The 27,314-nt window shown below is 35.1% G+C and overlaps 1 protein-coding gene across 6 annotated transcripts in view; it reads right to left on the bottom strand.

The window, feature by feature from the left end:
* The window catches only part of EML4 (EMAP like 4), a 181,429-nt gene that overhangs the window by 116,253 nt on the left and 37,862 nt on the right, over positions 1-27,314 (bottom strand). For 2 of the 6 annotated variants that reach the window (XM_021001222.2, XM_021001223.2), the window contains exon 1: positions 11,594-11,957. The exons of 1 other annotated variant lie outside the window; for it this stretch is intronic. In XM_021001222.2, the coding sequence (XP_020856881.1) occupies positions 11,594-11,660 (67 nt within the window). In that variant the 5' untranslated portion in view covers positions 11,661-11,957. Of the gene's footprint in view, positions 1-11,593; positions 11,961-27,314 lie in introns of those variants that run through there. 3 more of the 6 variants (XM_078149491.1, XM_021001219.2, XM_021001220.2) reach the window with 3 other exon arrangements.

Below are 27,314 nucleotides of genomic sequence, written 5' to 3'. Positions count from 1 at the left end.
TTTTAAAAATCAAATGAAAGCTATGGAAGGGAGTAAAAAAAAAAGAATCTACAGCTTGGAAAAAGAGGAACAAAACCTAACTGGAGAAAATAACTTTTCAGAATTGGTCAAGTAGAAACTAGTAACTCCATGACAGATCAAAAATTAACAAAACAGTCAAAAGTTTGAAAAAAAAAAAGAAAATGCAAACTCTCACAGGAAAAATAAAACTGGCTTGGAAAACAGGTCAAGGAAATATAATCTGAGAATCACTGGACTATCTGAAAGCCATGAAAAGAGCCCAGACATAATTTTTTAAGAAATCAAAAACTACCCAAATATCTTAGAAAAAGAGGTCAAAGAAACTGCTCATTGCCTCTTGAAACAAACAAACAAACAAACAAACAAACCCAAAATGAAAATTCCCAGGAATATTATAATCCAAATCTAGGCTACCAGGTCAAGGAAAAAATGCTGCAAGCAGCCAGAAAAAAGAAAAAAAATTCAAGTACTGAGGAGGTACAGTCAGGATCATACAAGATTTGGTAGCCACTACTTCAAAGAAACAGAGGGCTTGGAATATGATATTTCAGAGGGCAAAAGAACCAGGCATACAGACAAGAATAACCTACCCAACAGAGCTAAGTGTAAGTTTAGAGGGGAAAAAAATAGACGCTTAATGAAATAGAGAACTTTCAAGAATTCCTGATGAGATCAGTGCTGAATTGGAAATCTGACATACAGACATAAGAATCAAGAAACACATAAAAAGGTAAATGCGAATGAGAAATCATAAGGCAGTAAACAAAGTTAAATTGTTTACATTCCTATGTGGGAAGATGATGCATCCAACACCTCAGAACTTTCACCATCATCAGGGGTCATAGAGGGAGTCTAACAAGATTGAAGGCCTGGGTGTGATTTTACTGTGTATGTTTCGATGATATCCAAAAATGACTAGAAGATTAGAGAAGAGGAGTGTGCTAGGAGAGGAGAAAGGAGAGGAAGAATGGAGAAAATTATGCCAAATAAATGGGGTATTCAAGGAGTTTATACAATAGAAAGAAGAGAGGGAGGGAATGAGTGACTTTACTCTCACTCTCATCTGAACTAGTTAGACAGAAAGATACACACAGACACACACACTTGAGAAAAACAGTGATACACAGACACAATTTGGAATAACAGTGGGAATAACAGGAGGGAAAAGGGGGAATAAGGAGGATAGATTATGGGAAGTAATAGAAGTAAAACAGAATAGATAGGGCAGGGAAAAAAGATGAGGAAAAGAGAAGGGGATAAAAAGAACAGAATGGAGGTAAATATATAGTTAGCAATCATAACTGTGTATGTAAATGTGGTGAATTCATCCATAAAATGGAAGAGGATAGCAGAATGGATTAGAAACCAGAATCCAACAGCATGCTGTTTATAAGAAACACACCTGAAACACAAAGATACACACAGAGTTAAGATAAAAGGGCTAGAACAGAATCTATTACACGTTAGATGAAGTACAAAAGGCAAGAGTAGCAATCATAATCAGGCAAAGCAAAAACAAAAAAGCATTTTATACTGCCTGTAGTTATTTTAAATGAAATCTCTCCTTTTCTTCCTGCTGGATCTTGTTGGTAATGTGCAGAAATGATAATGATTTGTGTGGGTTCTTTAAACCCTGCAACTGTCTACTTTGCTCTCCCTATTTAAGGATTAAAAACTTTGGATATATAAATGGGCAGCTGGGTGGCACAGTGAACAGGGTGCTGGGCTTGAAGTAAGGAAGACTCATCTTCCTCAGTTCAAATCTGGGCTCAGACACTTCCTAGTTCTGTTGACCCTGGGCAAGCGACTTAACCCTATCTGCATCAGTCCCTCACTTGTAAAATGAGTTGGAGAAGGAAATGGCAAACCACTCCAGTATCTTTGCCAAGAAAATCCTAAATGGGGTTACAAAGAGGAAGATGTGACTGAACAACCACAACAAAATTGTTTTGAGTAAACTATTATATTGTCCTTCAAAAATGATAGCTTTATTTTCTCTTTGCCAATGTTTATTCCTTTAATCTCTCTCTCTCTCTCCTTACTCCTATGGCTACCATTTCTAGTAAAATACTCAATAGTCATGATGATATTGAACATCCTTGTTCAACTCCTGATGTTATCGGAAAGCCTTCTAACGTGTCTCCAATGCAAATAACATTAGCTCTTGGTTTTAGCTAGACACTACTTATCTTAAACTCAATTTATTCCTATACTTTCCCATGTTTTTAACACGAAATGGTGGTGTGCTTTTTCTGCTTCTGTTGAAATAATTATGATTTTTAAAATTCATATAGTCAATTATATTTATAGTTTTCAATATTAAACCAGTCCTGCATCCTGATAAATATCCAGCCTGCTTGTGGTATATGACCTTTGTGATACACTGCTCTGATCTCCTTAACTAGTATTTTATTTTAGATTCTTGCAGCAAAGGGAAGTTGGTTTATAATTTTCTTTCTCTGTTTTGACCTTCTGGTTTAGGTATAAAGAACATATTTGTGTCATAGGAGGAATTTGTTGGGTCCTTCTTAACCTATTTTTTCAAACTGTTTATACAGTCTTGGAATGAATTTTTCTTTTTTAAAAAAAATTTCATTTTCCTTCAGTTCCATGTAAAGACAATTTTGAGTACCAAATTTTCTCTCTTCCTCTCTCAGCTCTAACCTCCTTGATATAGTGTCATTTTGTGAAAGAAAGACACAGACTCAAAGGGGAAAAAAAACCATGAAAAAAAAAGTAAAAATGGTATGCTTTGCTCTTTAGTCAGAGTCCATCAGTTCTTTCTCTGGAGGTGGATACCATTTTCATGAAACTTTTAGAATTGTCTTAGATCACTGTATTGCTGAGAAAAGCTAAGCTATTCACAGTTGATCACTGTACAGTAGTGTTGTTACTGTGTACAATGTTCTCCTGGTTCTGCTCACTTTAGTTTGTATCAGTTCATATAAGTCTTTCCATGTTTTTCTGAAAGCATCCTGTTCATCATTTCTTATGGCACAATTATACGTGTGTGTGTGTGTGTGTGTGTGTGTGTGTGTGTGTGTGTGTGTATCTCACAACTTGTTCAACCATTCTTCAATTGATGGGTATCCCCTCAATTTCCAATTCTTTGCCACCAGAAAAAGAGCTGCTATAAATATTTTTGTACAAATAGGTCTTCCCCCCTTCCCCTTTCTGCCTGCCAAGACACACCCAGAAACTACAGGAACACATTTGAAAACATTCTTTACACGAATAAAAGCAGATTTACATAACTGGAGAACTATTAATTGCTCATGGGTGGACTAAGCTAATAAAATAAAAATGACAACATTACCTAAATTAATTTACTTATTCAGTGCCTGCCACAACTACTAAACCACTAAAGGATTACTTAATAGCACAAGAAAAAATAACAAAATCCATTTGGAGAAACAGTCAAGAATATCAAAGGAATTGGTGACAAACAATGGGAAGGAAATGGATTAGGCACACAATATACAGAAGCAAATGGGCATAGTAAGATGGAGTTTGATAAATCCCTAAATCCCAGCTATTGGGGCTAGAACTCACTATTTGACAGAAACTATTGGTAAAACTGGGAAGCATACCGGCAGAGACTAGGTATAGAGCAACATCACAAATGGTATACCAGGATAAACTCCAAATTTAGACATAAAGAATGACATCAAAAGCAAATTAGAAGGCTTAGAAAAAATTATCTGTTATATCTATATACAGAGAAAGAGTTCATGTCCAAGCAAGAGATAGAAAAATTCATGGGAGGTAACTGGACAATTTTTATTACAAAAGATTAAAAAAAATTCATGGGAGGTAACTGGACAATTTTTATTACAAAAGATTAAAAAAATTGTATATATAAAACCAATGAAGCTAAAATTGGTAGAGAAGGAAGGTACTGGGAAAAATATTTGAGGCAAGTTTCTCTGATAAAGGTATCATTTCTAGGAAGAGCCATTCTCCAATTGATAAGTGGTCAAAGAATACGAATAGTGGGTTTTTCAGAGGAAGAAATCCAAGTTACAGATCTAAGTTATGGTAAAATGTTCTAAATAACTACTAATTACACAAATACAAATGAAAACAATTCAGAAGTACCACCTCATACCCATTAGATTGGTTGAGGTGACAATAAAGGAAAATGACACATGTTAGATGGACTGTTGGAAAACTGGTACTTCAACACACTGCTGGTGGAGTTGTGAACTGGCCAACCATTCTGGAAAGCAATCTGGAAAAAAGCTATTAAACTGTGCATACTCTTTGACACAATGATACCGATTCTAGGTCTATATCTCAAAGAAATCAAAGACAGAAGAAAAAGGTCAATGATCACAAAAACATTTATAGTATCTCTTTTTGTAACGGCCTATCAGCTAGGGAATGGCTGGACAAATTATGGCATATCAATCAATTAATAATATACAACAATCTAATGTTGCTGTTTAGTCAATTAGTCACGTCCAATTCTATGACCTCATTTGTGACTCATTTTCTTGGCAAAGATAATGGAGCAGTTTGCCATTTCCTTCTCCAACTCATCTTACAGATGAGGAAACTAAGGCAAACAGGGTTAAATGACTTTTCCAGGGTCACACAGGTAGTAAGTGTCTGAGGCTAGATTTAAACTCAGATCCTCCCGACTCCAGGGTTAACACTCCATCCACTGTGCCGCCTAGCTGCCCCACAATTTAATGGGGGAGACAAAATACACACACAGACACAGACACACGTTACGTACAGGATAAATAGGCTTTGTGTAGAAGATAGGATTTTAGTTGGGAATTAAAGGAATCCAGGGAAATGAACAGGTGAATCTGAGGAGGGACAGCATTCCAGGTATGGAAGAAGGGCCAGAGAAAATGCCCAGAACCAAGAGATGGAATGTCTTTTTCCAGGAACAGCAGGAAGACCAATGTCAGTATATCAAAGAGCATGTGGTCAGGAGTAAGGTATAAGAAAACAGGCAAGGTTAAGAGGAGGCTAAGTTATGAAAGGCTTTGAATGCCAAACAAAGCATTCTGTATTTGATCTTGGAGGTGACAGAGAGCCACTGGAGTTTACTGAAGTTTACTGACGAGTGACATGGTCAGACTTTTCAATTTAGGAAAACAATTTTAGTGGCTAAATGGAAGATGGATTGAAGTGGGAAGAGATTTAACACAGGCAGACCCACTAGCAAGCTACTGCAATAATTCAAGTGCAAGGTAATAAGGGCCTGCAGAGAGGTGGCAGTGTCAGAGAAGAGAAAGGAACATATTCAAAAAAGAGTGCAAAGGTGAAACTGAAAGACTTTGGCAACAGATTGGATATGGGGGATGAGACAGTGAGAAGCTGAGGATGACTGTTAGGCTGTAAGTCTAAGGACTTGGGAGGATGGCCCTCAACAGAGATAGGGTAGGTGATGGGGGAGGGGAGGCTTTATGAATAAATATAATGAATTCCATTTGAGACATGTTGAGTTTTCAGGACACCAATGTCTCCTGGTAAATGGGAAGAGCAGTAATCACAAAACAATTGAAAATGAATGTTGCAAAATTTCAAAGAACAAGCATTGCTCCCAAAGAAGAGATATGAGAAGACAACTCTATTTTAGAAAGGTAGGAGTTCCACAGGTATGAAATACTATATATTTTCTTTTTTTTTTTTTGATATACTGATTGTTTTTTATCTTATTCTTTTTTCTCAAAATTTTCTGTTTTGCTTGGTTCTCTCAAGATATGGTTCTCTCAAAAGGTGAGTGGATGAATATAGTAAGACCTTGAAGCAATGCAAAACAAAAGATATCAACATAATTTTTTTTAAAAGATAAGGAGTCAACTACATTGGTAATACTGAGTACACTTCTTGATACTACATTTTTAGGAAGGACACTGATAAAGCTAGACAACGTCTAGGGAACAGGTAGTCTTCGATATCATGCCATGTGGAATGTAGTAGAAAGATTGGGAATGTTTAGGGGGTGAAGAGGATACTTACTAGGGGTCATGATGGACATTTTCAAATACCTGAAAGGCTGCCCCAGGGAATATATTAGATGAGATTTATTCTGCTTGGCTCTAGAAAAAAAAATCTGGGAGTAATTGATGGAAGCTGCAAAGGGGCAAATTTAGAGTTAATGTGAGGCAAGGCTATACAAAAGTTGAATGGGTTACTCTGGAAGATACTGGGTTCCCCCCTTACCGGAGATGTTCAAATGGAGATTTTTGATAAAAGTAGATGAAAATCTGGCTCAAGCTTGAATTAGACCAAATCAGGGATTCTTAACCTGCAGTCCAAGTACCACTAAGGGGTCCCATGGAGAGATTTAAGGACCTCCAAGAATTTTCAAAAAAATTTTGATAACTACATTTCAATATAACTAGTTTTTTTTTTATTTTCAACATATTTTACTTTGTGCATTTAAAAATATTATTCTCAGAAGAGGCATACAGGATTCATTAACACTGCCAGAGGGTTCCATGATACACAAAAAAGGTAAAGAAACTCTGGTCTGGAATCAATAAATATTGTGCTAGCCATAGAAGATACAAAGACAAAAGTGAAACAGTCTCTGCTCTCAAGGGGCTTACATTTTATTGAGGGAGGAGACAAGTACACAGTATAAATAATGTGAAATTGTGTTCAATATGTATTAAAGTACGCAAATTAAGAAAACATTGTTCAGAAACTGTTTTCAAGTTTGTTTTTTGGAATTCAGAGTATATTTTCTGTCTTCATAAAAGCTAGATTGACCATATCTTAAATTATTTTGACAAAAGTATAATATGGTATTAGTTCCTCGAGGGCAGAGACTCTTTTTGCTTGAATTCATTCCTTGGGGATAGAGCGCCAGCCCTGGAGTCAGGAGGACCTAAGCTTAAATCTGACCTCAGACACTTACTAGCTGTGCGACCCTGGGCAAGTCACTTAACCCCAACTGCCTAAAAAAAGTAAAATAAAATAAAAATAAATAAATAAATAAATAAAACTTGTTCCTCCAATATTTAGCAATCTCTGGCACACAGCAGGCACTGGTAACTGCTTTTTGAATGAATGAAACTGCTTAACGTTTCTGGGCCTGGGTAAAGCACATATAAAATAATTATAAGGTAATTTTCTGGAGAAAGGTATATGTAAAGTCAGGGGATGGGGAACCTGCGGCCTTGACACCACACAAGGCCGCAGGTTCCCCATCCCTGGTATAAGTAGCTGAGGAGGAGCAGAAATCAGAAACTAGTGATATAAATAGTTGTACTTGAACTAAGCTTTGAAGCAAATTATGTCAAGAGAAAATGTATAATAGACACAAAAGAGAGTCTGTGCAAAGGCATACGGAAAGTATGTGGAGTGTTTTGTGTGAGGAAGAGAAAGGTCAGTTTGGCTGGACCAAAGAGTGCACTGAAGGGGTGTAGCAAATAAGGCTGGGAATACAGCTTACAACAAAGTCGTGAAGGGTTTTAATTGTCAAGATGAGTTTTATTATGGAACCACTGTAGTTTACAATGTATGAGAGTGACATAGTCAAACTTGTACTTTAAGAAAATCCCTCTGGCTGTTGTGTGAAGGACAGATTAGAGAGAGGCAAGAGAACCAATTAGAAGGCCTAAAGCCAGAGATGATGAAGGGTGGCCGCCCTAAGTAAATGGAAGGCTGTGGATATGAGAGATATGGAGGTAAAATTGAGTACAGACTGGATATATGCAGTGAGGGAGAGTGGTTGCAAACCTAGAAGGATGAATGCTTGGCAATGCCCTCAACAGAAAAATAGAAGTTTGGAGAAAGGGCAGGTTTTGGCAGAAAGACAACAAGTTCTGTTTTGGACATGGTGAATTTGGGATACCCTGAGGACATTCAGGTTGAATGGACTCCAAGGTCTCCTCCAACTCTGAGATTCTGTCATCTAATCCAATTTCCTTACTGTACTCATGAGGTTACTATATTCATGGGATCAGGAAGGTAACATCTTACATGTTACCACTTTCTCTCTTACAATATACTAGTATTTCTTTATATGTACATTTTATAGACACTTAGAATCTTAGAGGTAAATAAAGACTTTTATCATGTTCATATCACCTAAACCACCCACTAGAAAAGAATAACTGACCAATGAAACATAAGCATGGTTAGTAACTTTGTATTTCTCCCTGTACACTGTTAAAATTGTGTGTTGTATGTGCGCGTGTGTGTATGTGTATGTGTGTGTATGTAAACACCAACACATCATCCTGATTCTTCGGTTTTCACTGATTGTTTTGTCATCAGTGGCTATAACCAGAACAGAACATGAGACACTATGTGAATTAGGGATTTCAATAAATATTTAGTTTTAATAAATTTAATAAATGTTTAGTTTTTTAACCAAAAAAATTAATTTCTATTTAGGAATTATTTTTAAATGTTTTAAAACTCTGTTCTTTGACACCTGATGTACTCTCCAACCTCAAGTACTTCACATAATCTCAGGAGGAATAGAGCTTTCCTAAGCCAAAGTTATTTCAGTTTATTTTTTAAAAAACAACAACAAATATGTCACTGCAAAGTTGTTTCGTGTTCTGAGGGCTAGAGTGAGAGAACGTAATGGTATCACAAAAATCAATCCCAAAGTAAAAGGCTATGTAAAGTAATTCTGAAAGGTTGAGAATTAGTGTTCTACTGACATATTTGTACTTGCAAGTAGTTTTGAAAATAAAATCAATCACAATAGCAACAACTAGCATTTACACATAATGCTTTAAGATTTGCAGTGTTGTATATATGGTACCTCATTTTTGTTTTCAAAACTGTAAGGTAAATAAGTTAATTCCAAACACAGTTTACTATCTTTGAATGAAGTTCTATAAATTATTCTTCATTTCCAAAGATAAACATAGCTAGAAATGGGAATACCAAAGAGGAAGACAGGAAGAGAGCAAAGGTAGCAGTGGTTTATACTCTATAGTATGCTCTCACCACCATGACACCTGCATTTCTTTAGAAGCACACAGTGCAAAGCCAGAAGTACCTTTAATTTGCTCCTCTTTAACCATGTTTCTAACCATTGTTTAGAGTAGCAAAGACAAGAAAAGAATTCACAGTGAGAAAAAGAAGAATGAACAAAAAATTAACTTTACTCTGAGGTACTTTTTCTAAATATAAAACACTTCTAGGCCATTAAATTATTTAGGTTCAGGTAGGAGGAGAGAGATAGGAATGGGAAATTTCACAGTAGGCATGAGGTAAAATACCTCCTTTTTGGTCTAAATCTCATAAGCGCTTAAAGAAACAAATTGATCTAGTTCTCATCTACATGACAGGCTAGCGAAAGTTCCTAAACTTTCTCAGAACCTTCAGTGTCTCAGTAATTTTTTTTACAGCACCCTCTAGGCCAAAACTAATACCTAACAGTTCTGTTTAAGTAATTAGGTTTAAACAGCTTAATATGCATTTATGTCTTAACAACTTATTAGCCTTTTGAAAAAATAATACACAAAAACTGAAAGAAAAAGATAACATTTTTATTTCATTCTTAAATAACCATGATTACTTGATAACGGGATGTGTACACCTATTGGTCACTGCACGATTTTTCAAATCTTTCAATTAGATTGGACACCGCCCTGATCTCCTGCTGCACAATGATTTTTGTATGGTACCTGCTTTTTATCATAGCCACAATGCCGAAAATAAGCTGTGAAAAGATAAAGCATCACAAACCCATAAGTAGAGAAGTTACTGGAATAACCAAAAGCATGAGTAAACAAAACCACATTTTAACCATTTGAGAACTAGAAGGGAATGTAGCACAATTTAACGTTGCAACTGTGAATTACATTAAACTAGTAATCTGCGTGGCTGTGTTTCCCTTGAAAATTTAAAATATTCTGGTGCACCCTTATGAGTTCTCTGTGGCACTTCCATGGTACCATAGTAGTGGGGAACCCTGCGGTCAATGTGCATTGCAAAACATAATTATGTAATGGAAATGGGACTCATGAGTATATCTGATCAAAGAATGCACAAACAGCCATAGTCTTTAATTAAATGGGGTTTAAAATTTGATATAGTAAATAGAAAATGCAGAAATCAGGTATACCAACTGTTTTAATAAGACTAGTTTGGGTTCCAAGAAAACTGTTTTCACTAGATTTCTTGCAGGATAAAAATTATATAATGACCTTTAAAAACTTAATAGTAATTGTATAGTAAATGTTTTCATTCATCATATTCTCAAAAAGTTGGGTTTTTTTGTAAATCTGTCTAGCCACTACATAAAAATGGAACCAAAATTACAATTTCATAAAAATATACATTTTCAGCACTAACTTTAGAGACACCATAAATGTCCAAAGAATTAAATGACAAAAGATCTGTTTCAACTGGTATTGCTGTAAAAAATTTACAAATTTTCATCAAAGAGATTCTGACTTGTCATTATAGATCAGCAAATTTACACTGAAGGTACTGAGTTCAGCCACATTATTACACAGTGTTCTATTTGTAAACATTACCTAAATCTATTTTTAAAGATAAGACAGAAATGGTTTATAAATTATTACACCTTAGAAGAATGAAATTTCATAACTGAAAGCATTTAGAATTCTGAAATAGCTAATTTATCACAGAAAACCAAATATAGATATGAATCTTATAATCAAAGGATTTCACATATTTATACATTTAAATTAGTGATTAATACAAAGTTGTCTATTTGTACAATAAATTATTTCTATTTATCTAATGTAACACCTACATTTAGGTTTTCTTAACGAAGTTCTCTCTAGTCAGTTTAACAGTTAAAGTTAAGAAAATGTTTCTTAACATATTGCAATTTGATGACTAAAAGTGCCCTTTGATTGAAAAAATACTTGTAAATAATAATCATTAGAGTCAGAAAATCAATTATGCCCTTTGACATAAAGAATTTTTTTGTAAAGAGTCATAAAAATTTACATGCAAACACAATTTAAAAAGAAAAAGGAAAATTGAGGAAACCAATTTTGCAATCATACTAGATGCTTTCTACAATTACTATACCCTGTAGAATTTTTTTAAACCACTTCTAACCACCAGTACCCCTTTAATTAAGGTGGCTGCCATAAAGCCTTAATGTAAAGATTAAAACATTTAGCTAATGCAATTTTAGTAAAGTCTCTTAGACTTCTTAAAAAACAAAAGCTCCAAGTTCAGTTAGGTGGTTCTGATTATTTAAATGATTTAGATTTCAATTTAAAAACTACTGTGAAAATTTTTCCTTCTACATTATGATTTAAGTTACTTTCATTCTGTTCTGTAGTTTTATGCAGTTGTATTTAATTGTTAGAAAGACCTTTCTTTTTAGTTCTTTAAACCAATCTCTAATAAACTAGTATAACTCCTTGGCAAGCACGTATCTTTGTTTAAAAAGAGGGTTCAGAGTTAACTGAAATTAGAGTCTTTAAAAAAAAGTAGGTAAATATTTATACTACTTATGGACATACATGTGTTTGAAAAAGATCTGATCAAGAGAAAATTCATTCTTTTAATCTTCTACATCAGACTCTTTTTGTCATGAATGGTAAAATTTGTGAGGCCCCACTTGAATTCCCAGGAAAGAAGAAAGATACATTACCAGTGCAGAAGTTCATAAGTGTAGAAGTATCACATAGTGAATCGAGACTAGGCAAGCTGTCTTCCATTCTTGCCACCTACATTACAAGCACTATAAACCAGTTCTTGTCTACGTTCCCTGCTGCCTTCCCAGAGTTTCAGAACAAATCCCAGCTCTCTAAATCTGACGGCATACTTGGAATTCTGAGGAAATCCTCCCAATCCAGATGGCCCACCACAAAGCACTTCTGTATTGGCACAAATAAAAACTGCTCAAGATATTTCTTCTCCAACCGCTTTGCTTGTTCAGTTGCAGAAAACTGTTGTTTTTTTTCTCATTTATAAAAGGAGACAAAGGGAAGGAGGTAAAATGAGATCCAGAAAGCGCAAGCAGAGAGCACGAAAGCAAAAGGGGGTGGGATACAGACAAAAATTTAGGCTGCTTTGGGGCGTGGCTAAACTTCAGGCAGCAGAAATACTTGAATTAATGTATCACATGCATTCACTACAATATGTGCTAGCCCCAAAGTACAATTTAAAAAAAATCTTCTATTAGTCACAGTTAAAAATCTGCCCTAACCCAAAGAACTGTTTATCTTTTAAAACATAAACCAAATATAAAATCATCAGTTTATATAGTGAAGTTTGAAACCCAGTCCCAGAATTTCTTCCTAACAGTCAAAAGAACAGTCCTTCTTAAAAAATAAAAGTCATTTCCTGTTCGGCTTTTTAAAAAATGTACAAAATGTGATTTGCTTCCATTTAAAGAAAATTAGAGTATAATTAGATTTTTCTTAAATCAGTGGAAAATGTCTATGTTTCAAGATTTCAATACTGAAAGTTATTTTGGCAGATATATTACATTCATTTTACTGAAATAAAAATGGATGTAACCAAGAGTAAAAAGTCCACAGCCATTCTTCTTAAATTATTGATTCTCAAACTACTTGTAGAAATTAAAAAATGAATGAATATACACTTACATAATTTGTAATCTGAAAAAAATAATTTCCAACATTATAATTCTGAATTCAAATTATAATATGGTCATATTTTGTTTCTTACAAAATCTCAAAGCCCAGGTGAACTAATAAGAATGATAAACACTCACTGTTTTTGGTAGTTACTACTAAAGCCAACTGGAAGAATGAATTTATGATGCTAAATCTCAAAACAAAAATATTCATAATAAGACATTATGTACTTTATCTTTGGCATACATATCATTAGGATACTTTCAAATTTTATGTAAATACTTGATAAGAGCAAATTTAATGCCTCCCAAATTAAATAAACATAGAAACAAAATGATTTATGTACCATACAACAAAAGGGAAGTTCTACTTAAAGAATTGTTTTGTTCTGTCAAGAATCAAGACTAAATCCAAGTAACAGATAATCTACCTGGCCAGATGACAAGCTGGAAAAAAGCTAGCCAACAGGAAAGTCAATCAAAAGCCACAGAGAAGTAAAGAGATCACAAGTATAATTTCAAAGATAGATAAACAATATCTATAGATTTTTGGCTCAGAATTAAATATGTGCCTTTTGCAATTATGACAACTAATCAATTTTCAAAGAGTAATTACTGAAGGTTTTATAGCTGAAGACAGACTTGGAGTAAGTATTCCTTTCTGAACCTTTTTTGTGTCACGTACCCCTATGGCAGCCTGGTGAAATTTATGGATTCCTTCTCAACCTTTTTAAATGTATAAAATAAAATATGTAGGATTACACAGGAAATGAATTATACTGAAATAGTTATAAAAAATATTTTAAGAAAACAAACAACTTCACTAACCCCCTTAAATGTATACATGGACCCTTTCGGGGTCCCAAAGTTAAGAACCCCTCCCCTAGAAAATTACATAGCCTCCAAAATACATAAATTGTTTTACTCCCTACCAAATATTCACTTGTAAATTTGAATATGAATACTATCACTTTGCAACCCAACAAGTCAGGGGGGACTTTAGGTTCTTAATACTGACCTTAAGAAAATACTACTATCATTCTTAGATTATACAATCACAATAACAAAAACTTATTGGATAGAAATCCATAAAATGCAGGGCATTACAAAGAAAATGAAGAAAAAGTGAGAACAAAGTTGATTTTTTAAAAAATCACTTTTATATACAAAATATGTGCTTAGATTTTCTAAGAAAATATCTATCACTGCTTTCAAAATATATTAAGCATTTTGAAGGCTAAATAAAAGATCCAATTTAAATGTCCTTCTCCCAAACTTTTATATATAAACAAAAGATTTCCAAGTTCATTTATTTTAAGTAATATCTAACTTTAAAAACTGCAGCATCACAACTGGATTTTGGAGTTTATCATAATAAGATTTAACCTGTACAATGGATAATTCCTTTTCAGACTTAGATCATGGGATCACAAGGGCTGGAGAGAATCATCCAGAACAATCCCTCATTTTCTGTATGAGGCAAATGAGATCCAGTAGACGAAGTGAGTTGCTCAATGCCACAAAGGCAATTAACAGGAAAGATGAAACTTAAACTCATGTCTTCTTATTCCAGAGCCAATCCTCTTCCACTTGAACCACTCCAGTTCCACTAAAATTAAAGGAATTGCCTAGGTTTTAAAATATTCTGTAACCGTTTTACCTTTTTCTTCCAATAACCATTTTTGGTCTTTTCCTCTGGTATTTAGTATCTCCACCAAACATTTAATAAAAGAAGTGAGCCTGGGCTTTAAAATTTGGTTTTAGGGGCAGCTAGGTGGTGCAGTGGATACAGCACTGGCCCTGAAGTAAGGGGGACCTGAGTTCAAACTCGGCCTCAGACCAACCACTTGATACTTAGTAGCCGTGTGGCCTTGGGCAAGTCACTTAACCCCAATTGCCTTAAAAAAAAATTGGTTTTAAATCCAAACTCTGTGCCCTGGTGACACATTATCGAAACTGGACACAACCCAAACTGGTCCAGAAACCTACCTCCACAAAACAAAAGTGACAAAGTGCATGTCTTACAATCATATACACATATCACACTATGGAAAGACAGCACCTTTATTTACCTTTTCTAGCTTCCTGGTGGCCTACTCCCTAGTTTACCAAGAAGACTTAGGCCATCGGATGTGAACTTATGTAGTTTCTTTTTCTTTCTAGTTTAAAAATCTCTGTAACTTCACCCAATACTCTCCTACAGAAGAGATGCTCCTTGCTAGCACTCTCTTCTGTGCTCCTCAGCACAACCTCTTCCAAGAACTTTTCACATCAGCTCTGGTCCAATCAAGCTCTTCACACTAACATTCTCTCTTTCCATCCTATCGCTGCCAAATTCATTGAAAGAATAGTCAATACTCCACTCTACTCTGACTTACTTACTCCTCGGCCACTCCTAATTTGGTTCTCTCCTATGACCACCCTCTAGAAAACAAACTATTCTCTTAAGAGTCATCAATGTCCTCTTACTCAGCAAATCCAATGGCCTTTTTTTCCATTTTCCTTGGTCTCTTTGTAGCATCTGAGATTGCTCACCAACTCACTGAAACTCCCTTCCGTTGCTAAAGTGACAGAACACTATCTTAGTTTTACTTCCTCTAAATTTTCCTTTCCTCTAAGATAGTCTTCCTAAGTCTTCTTTCCTCATCTCCATTGCCACTGCTTAAATTATCACCACTATGTTGATGCCCAAAGTCTTCAGTCCACAATTCTCTCTGGAGTCCCAATCTTCCATTTTAACTGCCAAGACTTCCTGCACCTCAAAGTCAACACATCTAAAATGAAATCATTTTTTCTTCCTCCAACCAGCCTCTATTTCTGTTAACAGTACAGGCTCAAAACTTCAGTCATCATTAACTTCTTTACCAACCCATCATCATCCTGTTGATTTCTCCTCCATGTCCCTCATACCCATTCCTTCCTTTCCATTCTACCGCCATCACCCAGTTCAAGTCTTCATCATCTCATATAAACTACTATATTATCTTCTTTTCTCCTTATATCTTTCAATTCTAATCCAGTCTAAACGATATCGTCTAGTGGGCAGGGAGCTGAATTTTAGAATCAGGAAGAAGTGAGTATGAATCTAGCATCCTGTACTAGGTATATGACAATAGGCATGTCATGTAACCTCTCAGTCTCAATTTCTACATATGTATAATTGAGGAAGTATCTGTTGTACTAGCTCACAGGCTAAACGTGGGGCTCAAGTGAAATGATAAATGTAAAGCATTCTGTAAGAGGTCCATTATGCTACTTCCCTACTCAAAAGTTTGGAATAAAATATCAAATAGTAAAGTGTATGTATTTGCATATATGTTTATCTATCTACAGACAAATAGACCTATAGTGGGAAGGGACTTTAGAAGGCATCACAGGTCCAGTCAAGAAAGAACCAAGGAACTGTAAGCGCTTTGAGGATAAGGACTATACCATTTTTGTCTTTGTATCCTTAGCACTGAACATCATACCTGCCATATGGTTAAGTGCTTAACAAATGCTTGTTGAATGAATGATTTTATTTCTTGAGTAAGATTTTGTTTTCTATTCTAAATTTACATTACCTTCTTTTCTGAATATATCTCTTTCCTTTTCCTAGTCTAACCTTATTTTACAAATGAGGAAACTGAGGCTCACAGGAGTCAAGCAATGGATTAAGGTCACACAGGCTCTAACTACTAAGTAGGCATCTTCAGCATAGGATCCTATTTATCATCTAGACAAAAAGGGAAAAGTAGGGCTAGGAATGAGAAAGAAGATCCTCTCCAGGTTTCCCAAGGTCCCCTTATCCTAAATCTCCAGCTCATAAAGAGGATGAGGGTGTAAACTGAGGCAACAAATAAAGTGAATTTCCAGACAGTACAACAGAACGTAGAGAAACAGCATTGCCCAGAGGAGAGAGGTGACCTCAAAGTCGGGAAGGTGTATATGCCTGCTACTTTGGCCTGGACAAACAACTTAACCTCTCAATACTTTAGACAAATCTAAGAGCTGATGTGTAATTGTATTGGTAGAGGAAGTTTCCTCACTAGGAGTTCTCTACACTAATAAAATCACAGGTCCAGTCAAAAAACAAATGTTAATTAGCTGAGGACAGGGATTGTACATTTTTGTCTTTGTAACTTAGCACTTATTATAGTGCCTGGCATCAAGTAATGCTTAATAAATGCTTGTTGGATGAATGTTTGTATTTCTTGAATAAAGTTTGTTTTCTTATTCTAAATTTCAACAGAAAGGAAGTTGGAGTGTTTATTCAAGGGAAAAAAACTGCTTGTTCACTGAAAAGAAAATTAGGAGTTGCTTTTTATTTTTATCTACTCTTTAAAATTTTTTCCTATTGATCAGTGGTTCTTGGTAGATAAAACATTCTCTTCCCTCAATTTTATACTAAAATAATCCAACAGTATAAGTTTATCAAATTTCTGATATTATTCCTGAAATAGAAGTCTCATTTATAACCCAAAACCAAAATTTGCTATCTTGTTTTTACATAACAATCACTATCATTTATATAGTACTTACTATGTTCTAGAAAGGCAGGTAGGTGCCACAGTGGATAAGAGTGCTGGGCCTGAAGTCAGGAAGACTCCCTCATTTCCTGAGGTCAAATCTGGCCTTAATACTTATAGCTGTGTGACCCTGGGCAAGTCACTTAACTCTGTTGGCCTCAGTTCCTCATCTGTAAAATGAGCTGGAGAAAAAAATGGCAAAGTACTTCAGTATCTCTGCCAAGAAAATCCCAAATGGAGTCACAGAGGGTTGGACATGACTGAAAAACAACCCAACAACATGTGCCTAGTACTGTGCTAAGAGTTTTAAATTTATTATCTCATTTGAATCTCACAGCAAAATTGGTAGGTGAGTTACAGAGGAAGAAACTAAGGCAAACAGAGGTTAAGTGACCTGTCCAGGGCCATACAGCTAGTCAGTGTTGGAGGCAGGATGTGAACTCAGGTCTTAATGATTTCAGGCTCAGAATCCCACCCATTGCGCCACCTAGCTGTCTATATCACCTTCATTTGTGACTAGTCTTTCACTTCCCTGTCCAGTAAACCATCCCTTATAACAAACAATTCAAAAGAGTAAAAAAGAATCATTTCACCAAAATCAACTAACAGCCAAATCTGACTGTATTTGTAATGTCCTATACTTACAGTTCTCCCCATTTCTGCAATGAAATGAAAGTGCATTTTAACTAATTTTCTCTAGAGGCCAGGTTCACTGGTCTGTAATTAAAAAAACATTCAGTTTCTCTTTTTGTTCTATTTGTATTACTGTAGTCTTTGTTTATGTTTTTTCCCTGGTTATGCTTACTTCATTTTTTATCATATCATCTCAATCTTCCCACAGTAATATTCCATTACATTTATGTTTAAGAAATATCCATATGATAGGTATACTTTGCTTCCAGTCATTTCCTACCAACTATATCTATACAAAAATATAGATACATATTGCCAGCAAAAGGATCTCTGGGACAAAGGATTTAGACATGAGTCTCATCAGTGCCAGAAAAAAAAAGTTCCTTATTAGCAGGGCAATGAGAAAGAGGTACCTAGGTACCTTCTCTACACAAACATAAAAGACACAGCTAACACAAAATGCATAGCATGAGAATTACAATTTACTAGATGTTGGAAACCATGTTTACTAGATGATAAACTAAAATTTTGGTAAGAAAGTCTCAAATCTTCATGTAGGGTATTAAAATAAGAATTATTTTTCTCTATTCAGACTGTAAAATAAAATTAAATGCCTCCCAATGATGAGCAGAATGTGCGATAAAAATTCATATACATAAATATTCCTTCTTTCCAAAGTCCGTCCCCCCAAGGGCTTGGTTACAATCACCATCTCTCAGATGCATCTGAATGCAGCCCTATGATATAAATGGGATGAAAAGAGAATGCATACCAAGTATGCATAGAGGGGAGTGATGGAGCTCTAAGTTCTGACAAAGTCGAATGTAGTCCATTTTGACTGTAATGTAGAATTCATGATAGGGAATAGTGTAAGATAAGGCTAGAAAAGTAGGTAAAATAGGGAATGCCATAAACGGTTTTTGAATGAAGGGAATGAGGTGGTAAACAAATATTTCAGAAATATGAAGAAAGCATTTTAAAATTTCCCTAGTCTGAAGTCTTTGCACTAACCTGAGAGAGAAACCCCATCAGTCTTTAACTCTGAACTCTGAAATAGTATCTTGTACTCCCTTCTTTAGCCTTCGTTAGGTAAGGCCAAGAAAGACTTCCCTCAAATAAGTAGGCTAGTGACCAGATATGGGAAAGGGGTCTTTGACTCTTCTACCTAAGAGTAGTGGTCTCTTTCTCCCTCCCCTCAAGAGAACAGGCACTAATGATCCACCTTAGTGGAGGAAGAAGTTTCAGTTAAGGGAAGTGGCCAAAGAAGAGTTGAATGGTTTTAGGAAAACGATTCTCCAAAAGAGTGCAAAAAATTTAGTGACTATCATTCTGCTTCATGAAGCAAACTTACCTAAATTCTGGCCAGCCCGTACGATCTTAACAGTAAAGTATATTCCTTGTTCAAAAATGCTATGAATTAGAACTTAAAAATAACTTTTATTAGAGAGCTATCCAATGGAAGGAGAAGACTTTGTCAGTTTGGACATTTCTCTCTCTAAGCTGAAAAATGCCTAGGTTTATAATAATCCAAAATTATATTTTAAAAAAAGGTGGGGTTTTTTTTGGCAGGTTTGTGCCTAAACTCAAGAGTACAGATTTTTTTTTCCCTTGACAATGGTCAGACCTATGTCTTGGAAAGATTATTTTGGCAGCTATGTCAAGAATGGATTAGAGATGGGAGAGACTAGAAACAGAGAGAACAGGTATCAATAGTTACTTTTTATCAATTTAAGGGCATTAGTTGTGATCTGTGTACGTGGCAATGTATGAAAATGCTGCCATCTCTCAAACTATTATATAAAATAGCAGTCATCAAAACCATTTGGTATTAGCTAAAAATGGAGATGCAGATCAACAAAACAGATTAGACAAGGGAGAAACAGAAAAAAATGGAACTCAACCCAGTGTTCCATAAATCCCAAAACATAAAATACTCAGGAAAGAATTCTCTATTTGATAAAAACTTCTGGAAATCAGTAGGCTTAGACCAACATGTCATATTCAACAATAGATTCAAAATTTACATGACCTTAAAATTAAAGATCATGCTATAAAAAATTAGAAGAGAAGATCATATACCTTTCATTGCAATGAGTAGGAGTCACATTCTTTTTAGTTTTAAGTGTTTTGTTGATGTTATTTTTACATTACCATAATTTCCCCACAATCCCTCTTTGTCCTCTCTGAGAGCTGTATCATAACATTTTTTAAAGAAAGAAAAGAGAAAAAAGTCAGCATAACTGGACAATATGTTGAAAAAGTCTGAAAATGTGTACAATGAACCTTTCCCACTTTTGCAAAGGGGTGTGAGGGTGTCTTCTCATCTCCATTCTTTGTGGCTGTTCTTTCCATTTACATTTTTGTAGAAAAGAAACAAGCATTTATTTAGTGCCCTCTGTGTGTAGGCACTGTGCTGAGTACTGTACAGATATTATCTCATTTGATTTTCTAATCATTTTATATATTGTTTTCTTGGTTTTGCTTACTTCACTCTGCATCAGACTCATGTAGATCTTTCCATGCTTCTCTGCATTCATCATATTGATCATTTCTCATAGTACAGTACTATCCCATTAAATTAATGTACCACACTTTGTTTAGCCATTCCCAAGTGATAGGCATCTAGTCTGTAATTCTTTACTCTGACAAAAAGTGCAAAAAATAAAAATTTTGATGAGTACAGAGACAGTCTTCTTATTCATGACCTCCTTGGTGTATAAGCCAAGTACCAGAATCTCTGAATCAAAGAGTACAACATTTTAGTCACTTTATTTACATAACTCCAAAATGATTGTACTAATTCATGGCTTCACTAACAACTGGCTGGTGTGTCTATCTTCCCGTAACGTCTCTAACACTAACTACTCCCATCTTTTGTTATCTTTCAATTTTGTCATCTTGCATTTTGCAAGGTGTAAGGTAAAATCTCAGTGTTGTTTTGATTTATATTTCTTTTATTATTAGTGATTTGAATCATTTTTTCATGTTGTTATTACTTCACAATTCTGCCTTTGAGAACTGTTTCTTCATATCCTCTGACTACTGAATTATAGCTTTTGGTTTTACATATATTCTAATTGTTTCTATATTTTGGATACAAACCCTTATCAGAAGTCTGATTGTTATGAAGATTTTTTCCCCTCATCACTGCATCTCTTCTTATCCTATGTGCATTAATTTTGTTGTGCAGTAGCTTTTAGTTTCGTGTAATCAAAGTTATAAACTGTATCTTTCATAATTGCCACTAATCTGTGTTTGGTTAAGAATATATCTCCTCGGGGGCAGCTAAGTGGCGCAGTGGATAGAGCTCCGGCCTTGAAGTCAGGAGGACCTGAGTTCAAATCCGGTCTCAGACACACAACACATGCTAGCTGTGTGACCCTTAACCCCAATTGCCTAGCAAAAAGCAAAAAAAAAAATATAAATATAAATATAAATACACACACACACACACACACACACATCTCATAGCCATGAGGAAGATATGATCTGCTTTTCTTTTAATATTTTTGTATTATAACCTTTACTCTTAAGGTTACATATCCGCTTAGAACATATATTAGAATATGAAATATACCCTTAACCACACAAAGGACAGAGACAATCACAAGGGATAAAATGCTTTTGATTATATAAAATGGAAAACCTTCTGTACAAACAAAATTAATGCATTTAGGATAAGAAGGGAAATGGTTAAATCTGAAAATCTTTATCAAATTTCTCAGATGAGGGTTTGGTATACAAGATATATATGGTCAATAGCTATATGACTTTGGGTTATATATCTAGATATATGTACTTGTTTATCTAGATATTATGTATTTATATACCTAGATCTATATCCAAAAGCCATTCTCTAATAGTAGTTAAAGAATATGAACAAAGTTTCCAAAAGGAGAAATAAAAACTATTAAACAATGTTCCCAATCATTAATGGAAGAAACGTACATTACGACAACTGTGAGGTTTCAAATCACACTCAGAAAAAAAGGCAGATGACAAAAGATGGGAATAGTTAATGTTGGAGGGGCTGTGGAAAGATAGGCACGTTAGTACATCTGTGAATCAGTATAAACATATTGTAATATAATTTGGAATTATGCAAAAAAAAGTGCCTAAAATGTCCCTACGCTTTGACCCAGAGATCTCACTGGTAGGTGTAGATCCTAAGGAAGTCCTCAAATACACTAAAATATTTACTCACTTCAAAGAACTAGAAGCAAAGTAGGTATGTCTACTGATTGGTGAAGAGCTAAACAAATGATGGTATATGAATGTAATGGAGTATTGCTGTGCTGTAAGAAATTAATATGATGAATATGAAGGAAGGAAACAAATATTTATTAAGGGCTTATTAAAGGGTCAGACACTATGCTAAGCACTGGATATACAAATATAAGCAAAAACAAACCAAAACAAGCAAAATTAAACAAAACAACAACAAAAACAGTCCCTGACCTCATGCAAAGCACAACAGAGAGAACACTGGGGAGTCAGAAAAACTACAATTCAAATCTGGCCTCAAACACTTCAGAGCTGTGGGACACTTAAGCTCTGTCTGCCTCAGTTTCCTCAAATATAAAATATAACAACAGCATCTACCTCCCAAGTTTTGTTGTAAGCACCAAATGAGATATTAGCAAAATGCATATAGTGGGCATTGATAAATGTTTGTTTCCTTCTTCGAACTTACATTCCAATGGGAGAAGATAATACAAAAATGGGAACTGAAAAGTGGACGGGAAGGAATGGGAGAGAGGAAGTCAGTACAGTGACATGGTTGTGAAATCCAGAAGTCAGGAAAAGGGGTGGGAGAAGAATAAAGGTTGGCTTGGGAGACAGCAGCAAGAGGCTTGGTTTTAAAGTCTAGAAGACAGTAAGAAAGCCAGAAGGGAATACAGAGAAGCATAAAAAGACTTACATGAACTGATGCAGAGTAAAATAAGCAAAGTCGAGAAAACAATATCTATAATGGCTACAACAATGTAAATAGAAAGAAACACCACTAAATAACTGAAAGTGAATACTTAAGACTTACAAAGAACAAGAATGGCCTCAAAGAAGAAGGCATCTCCCTCTATCTCCTCTGAAGAGATGAGAAGTACAGAGATATGGAGCACTGCATATATTTTTCAGGCTTTTTCAATATACTGATTACTTTTGCTAAATCCTGCCCCACCCTGCCTACCCTCTTCCCCTTTGGTTAGTGGTTCTTGGATCTCTTATGTGGCTACTTACCAAAACTTCATGTAAAACAATAAAATTTAAACATGGAACATTTGTCCATTAAATGATGTAGCATTAAAATTAACATTTTTCCACATACCAGTGGAAAGGTTAATAGCTGAAACAAAATAATTCTTTATTAATAATAGAATATCTTTAACATGTAGGCTATCCTTCAAGGACTGTTACAGACACTAATCCTGTTAGAGAATAACAAACATAAGTGAAGCAAGATACTTCTATTTAAAAAAAAAGGCCTTTTTATTAGGTCTCTTTTGTGAGGAAACCCATATAGCACAAGTAAAGAAAGAACAACTAAGCACAGATTGTTAATAAGTGAACCGCTACTGAGCTAGGAAGGGAGAAAAGCCTGTCAAACTTGCATGAAAAGTTATCTATTTTATGCTTGAGTGATCTGCAATTTCATCTCTCTAACAGTGCAGATGGCAATCCATTCATGGTTCTAAGTAGCTAATGTTTACATTCTCCTATAACTGTCCCACAGGAGATCCATCAGACATGATGGACAATTTTTTTTCTTACGTCACAGTAATTAGCCCATTTTCTTTTTCTGCTCCTGTGCTTCTCTGACGCATACTAGTTATGTGACCCTGAGGAGGTCACACATCTTCTCAGAGCTCTAGGCAAATTTCTAAGACTCTAAGCTGCAGAGGTCCTGATTTATATTAGTAGAGGGAGGCTCCTCATCCAGGAGTTCCCTATACCAATGAAAGTACAGGTACAGTCTTTATGCTTCCATTTCTCTAAAGAGATCTTTTACTTTCCATTCTTCCAAGTTCCTTAGTTGTTAATGTTACAGCCTAATTACGCCCACCATGCACGTCTATGTTTCCCTCTGTGCAATAACTATTTTTAATTCTTTAGAAAGTGTAGGATTATATGACTTGTAATCCACACACCATTATCAACAGAATACTGATTAAAAAGATGGGTCTTTGTTTCAGGGAGAAAGTTGAGGTTCACTCCAGGAATAGTTCAAATTCTTAATAGCAATCCAGCCCTTTCTCTTCTTCCTGATTAATTATGAGCCAAACTCATTAATTTGAATGGTTGGTCATTTACACCCAGAGAAAAATCTGGGCAGTAGAAAGTCTTCATCCACTTGGTTCTTCCTGAGCAGATGATTAATCTGAATTCTTATAGACCTCTTGGACATTTCACTACTGCAGCAAACAACTTTGGAAAGCATATATCTCCTAGTTCTATGCCTTGCCTACTGAAGGTTATATCTTTCAAGGGCTCTTGAAGGAGTGCAAAGTATGAATGGTGAATACTTTGCTTTGAAAATATGGCATTTTGCTCTACTTAATCAAGCTTTTAAATAATCAAGCAAAAAGAGTGCGATCTTAAAATCCCTATTGCTGTCAATTGTGTGATGGTAAAGATGCAGTCTAGTGTGGGATATGACTTATGAAAGCCTTCCTTTTTCTTATTAATACCCTCATTGAAGAAGTCCTTGATGAATATGAATAGGATTCTGAAACATTTTTTATATATATAGCCTGGTAGACATTCTCCAAGTCCCTTTTTTTTTCCAATAGTAGTTAGGTCTGAGATTTTTGTCCACATCTTTGATATCTTCCCCTCCTTTAGACTGCTTCTGAATCAGTCCCTCAATTACCTCCTGAGTCTTCTGTAGCAGCTATCTCCTCTACACACACATTTGGTCTAATCCATTATTCCTTTTCCTGTCTTTGTTCTCCTTAGTACCATTTCTATTTCTTCTATATGAAAATATAAGACTATGATGCTGAGTCCAAATGTGGTGCTTCTAAAGTAATTAGGGGGGAAAAACTGGTTTACAAAAATCTTTACAAATCTTTTCCACCTTTTTCTGTTTTTTCAGTCTTCCATTTTCATCCTGAAATGCCCTCAGGGTAACCTTTAGTCAAATCTCTCACTAAACTCTCTTTAAAATGATTTTATTCTTTATGGTTTCTGTTTTATGAGGTGACAGTGCTTATAACAAAGCCATCATGCTTCTCCATAAGATTTTACAAATGGACTTAGAATAAAAACTGGTGTTGCCAGTGGCTACAATAATTCTCTGCTTATGAAAGTCAACCGCTTCCTGATTATGGTGTTTTTCAGGCTCATTTAGTCTCCTTGTTATGACAATTTATGAGGCAGCTGATGGCACAGTGGATAGAAACCCTGAATTCAAATCCAGCCTTAGACACTCACTGTGTGACCCTGAGCAAGTCACTTAACTTCTGTTTGTCCCAGTTTCTTCAACTGCAAAATGAGGATAATAATAACAACTACATCACAAGGTTATTATGAGGATCAAATGAGATGATATTTGCAGATGAGCATACTGCTTGGCACAGAGTAAGTGGTCATACAAATGATTATTTCCCTTCCCTTGGTGAATTTCTATATGGAATTACTGTAATTGGTGTCCATATACCATTTTTTATTATACATGATGTTTCAGGTTGGAGTATTCAGGTAGAAGTTGTTTAAATACATATCATGTCTTTTTAAATTTATTTTTTCTTCTAGTCTTGTACTAATTTTTATTTTTTGTCTTTTGTTCTTGATCATCTTTACTTGTCAATGAAAAAAAATAAAGTAAATTTAATTAATAGTAAAAGTTTTTTTTTTTAATTCCATATGACAGCCTACAGAAGGCAAGGTAGTCCATCTGAAAGTATGATGGATTTGGAGACGGTGAACCTAGGAAGGTTGACTGGAGACAGCTAGTAAAGGTTTTTAAATGCCAAATTGAGGAGTCTGTATTTCAACCTAGAGGCAATAGGGAACCACTAAAACTTTTTAAGCAGGGGAATGAAGGTCAGGTGGAAGAAAGGTTGCTTCTTCTAGGCCACAGAGGGCAGAATTAGGGAGCAAAGGTTGGAAGTTACAAAGAGGCAGATTTTGGAAGTGAGAGAAATGATTATTAAATAACTAATTATTGGGGAAATCCAGGGTTTTTTTCCCTTCCTATTTCCTCATTCTCTACTAGGCCAAATCAGCATCTAAAGGACATTGCTGATAATAAGATTATATTAACTTTCTCCTCAATCTTGTTCAGACCCCACATAAGTGGAAGTCCATCGTATTCTACTTAGGCTTGGGTGCTGGGTAGATCCTTTGTCTAGACTGCTGGGGGCTGGAGGTGGTCTGAGAGTAAAAGGGACATAAACCTAAGTCCTGTCTGACAGCCCTTCATTAGATTAGGTCCACCTCTCACTATAATATTCATTCTTTCATTAATTGTTAATTAATCAGAGCTGATTGCTGCCCCTGGGGAACACCCACTCTTCCAAGTGCTTTAAGTGTCAAGAAGCCGTTTGAGAGGACTACTGACCCCTTTTATTATCTGTTAGCAAAATTAATAAAATGATTAGTCTACTCAGTAATTATGTCTCTAACTTTTTATATGTCACAGAAGGAAAAATCTCCTAACGATTAAAGTAATCTCAAAGTGGAATATGTTATTTCTAGAGTTAACAGATTTCCTTTCAAAGTTTTTAAGCACAGGCAAGGTGATCACTTCTCAGGTATGTAGAGGAGAAAATACTTTCAGGGAAGAGTTGGATTAGAAGGCTTCTAAGGTATATAATATGATACCACAATGCAAATAAGAAAAACAAATAAGAATTTTTAAAAATCTGAGAAGATATTTATGAAGTAATACAGGGGGGAAAAATCCATAAAGATGAAATACATACTTGACTGCAACCAGGAGCAAAAAAAGTGAAAAAGAATGGCCAAAGTATCTTGACGATGACTTAGAATGGTTAAAAGAGCTGATATATGATACATATTACAATTAATTTAAATGCAAATAATTACTAAGCAAGTTTGAATGGCTATACTGATGCTGAATATTGAGTTTTTTAACTAACAATTTAAATAATTAAACATTTAATTTAGATTTTTTTTTTAATGTGAGCAAACTCCCCTCCACCACCCACAAAACCAACCCAGGAGTTTTAGTGGCTTGCAAGTTCAACAAGAATTACTTACATAACCATGTAAGAGACAACAGGAAAAACATGGTATGCAGGGGAGAGTACTGGCCTTGGAGAAAACAAGCTTAGTTTAAAGTTCTGGCTCTCACATTTACTACTTGTACAATTCTAGTCAAATCAGTTCACCTCACTGATCTCAGTTTTCCCATCTGTAAAATAAAGATAATACTAGTACTGCCTATCTCACAGAGTTGTTCATACACTGTAAAGTGCTATAAAAATGAGAGTTTTAAATTAATGCGTACACCACTCGTAGGAATACTCCTTTTCGTATCTGCAAGAAACAAATTTAGAATAATAAAGTAAAAACATTACTCTACACAAAGCACTGTCAACTTATGAAAATTGTTAGCAAAGATCTGTTTCTATTTGGTGGAATGCTTTTAAAAAAATCTATAGTAG

The sequence above is a fragment of the Phascolarctos cinereus genome, unplaced genomic scaffold (assembly GCF_003287225.1).
Source record: "Phascolarctos cinereus isolate Bilbo 61053 unplaced genomic scaffold, phaCin_HiC Scaffold_2;HRSCAF=192, whole genome shotgun sequence".
Lineage (NCBI taxonomy): Eukaryota > Metazoa > Chordata > Mammalia > Diprotodontia > Phascolarctidae > Phascolarctos > Phascolarctos cinereus.
The sequence above is the reverse complement of the archived record's forward strand: the minus strand, read 5'-3'. Positions and strand labels throughout refer to the sequence as shown.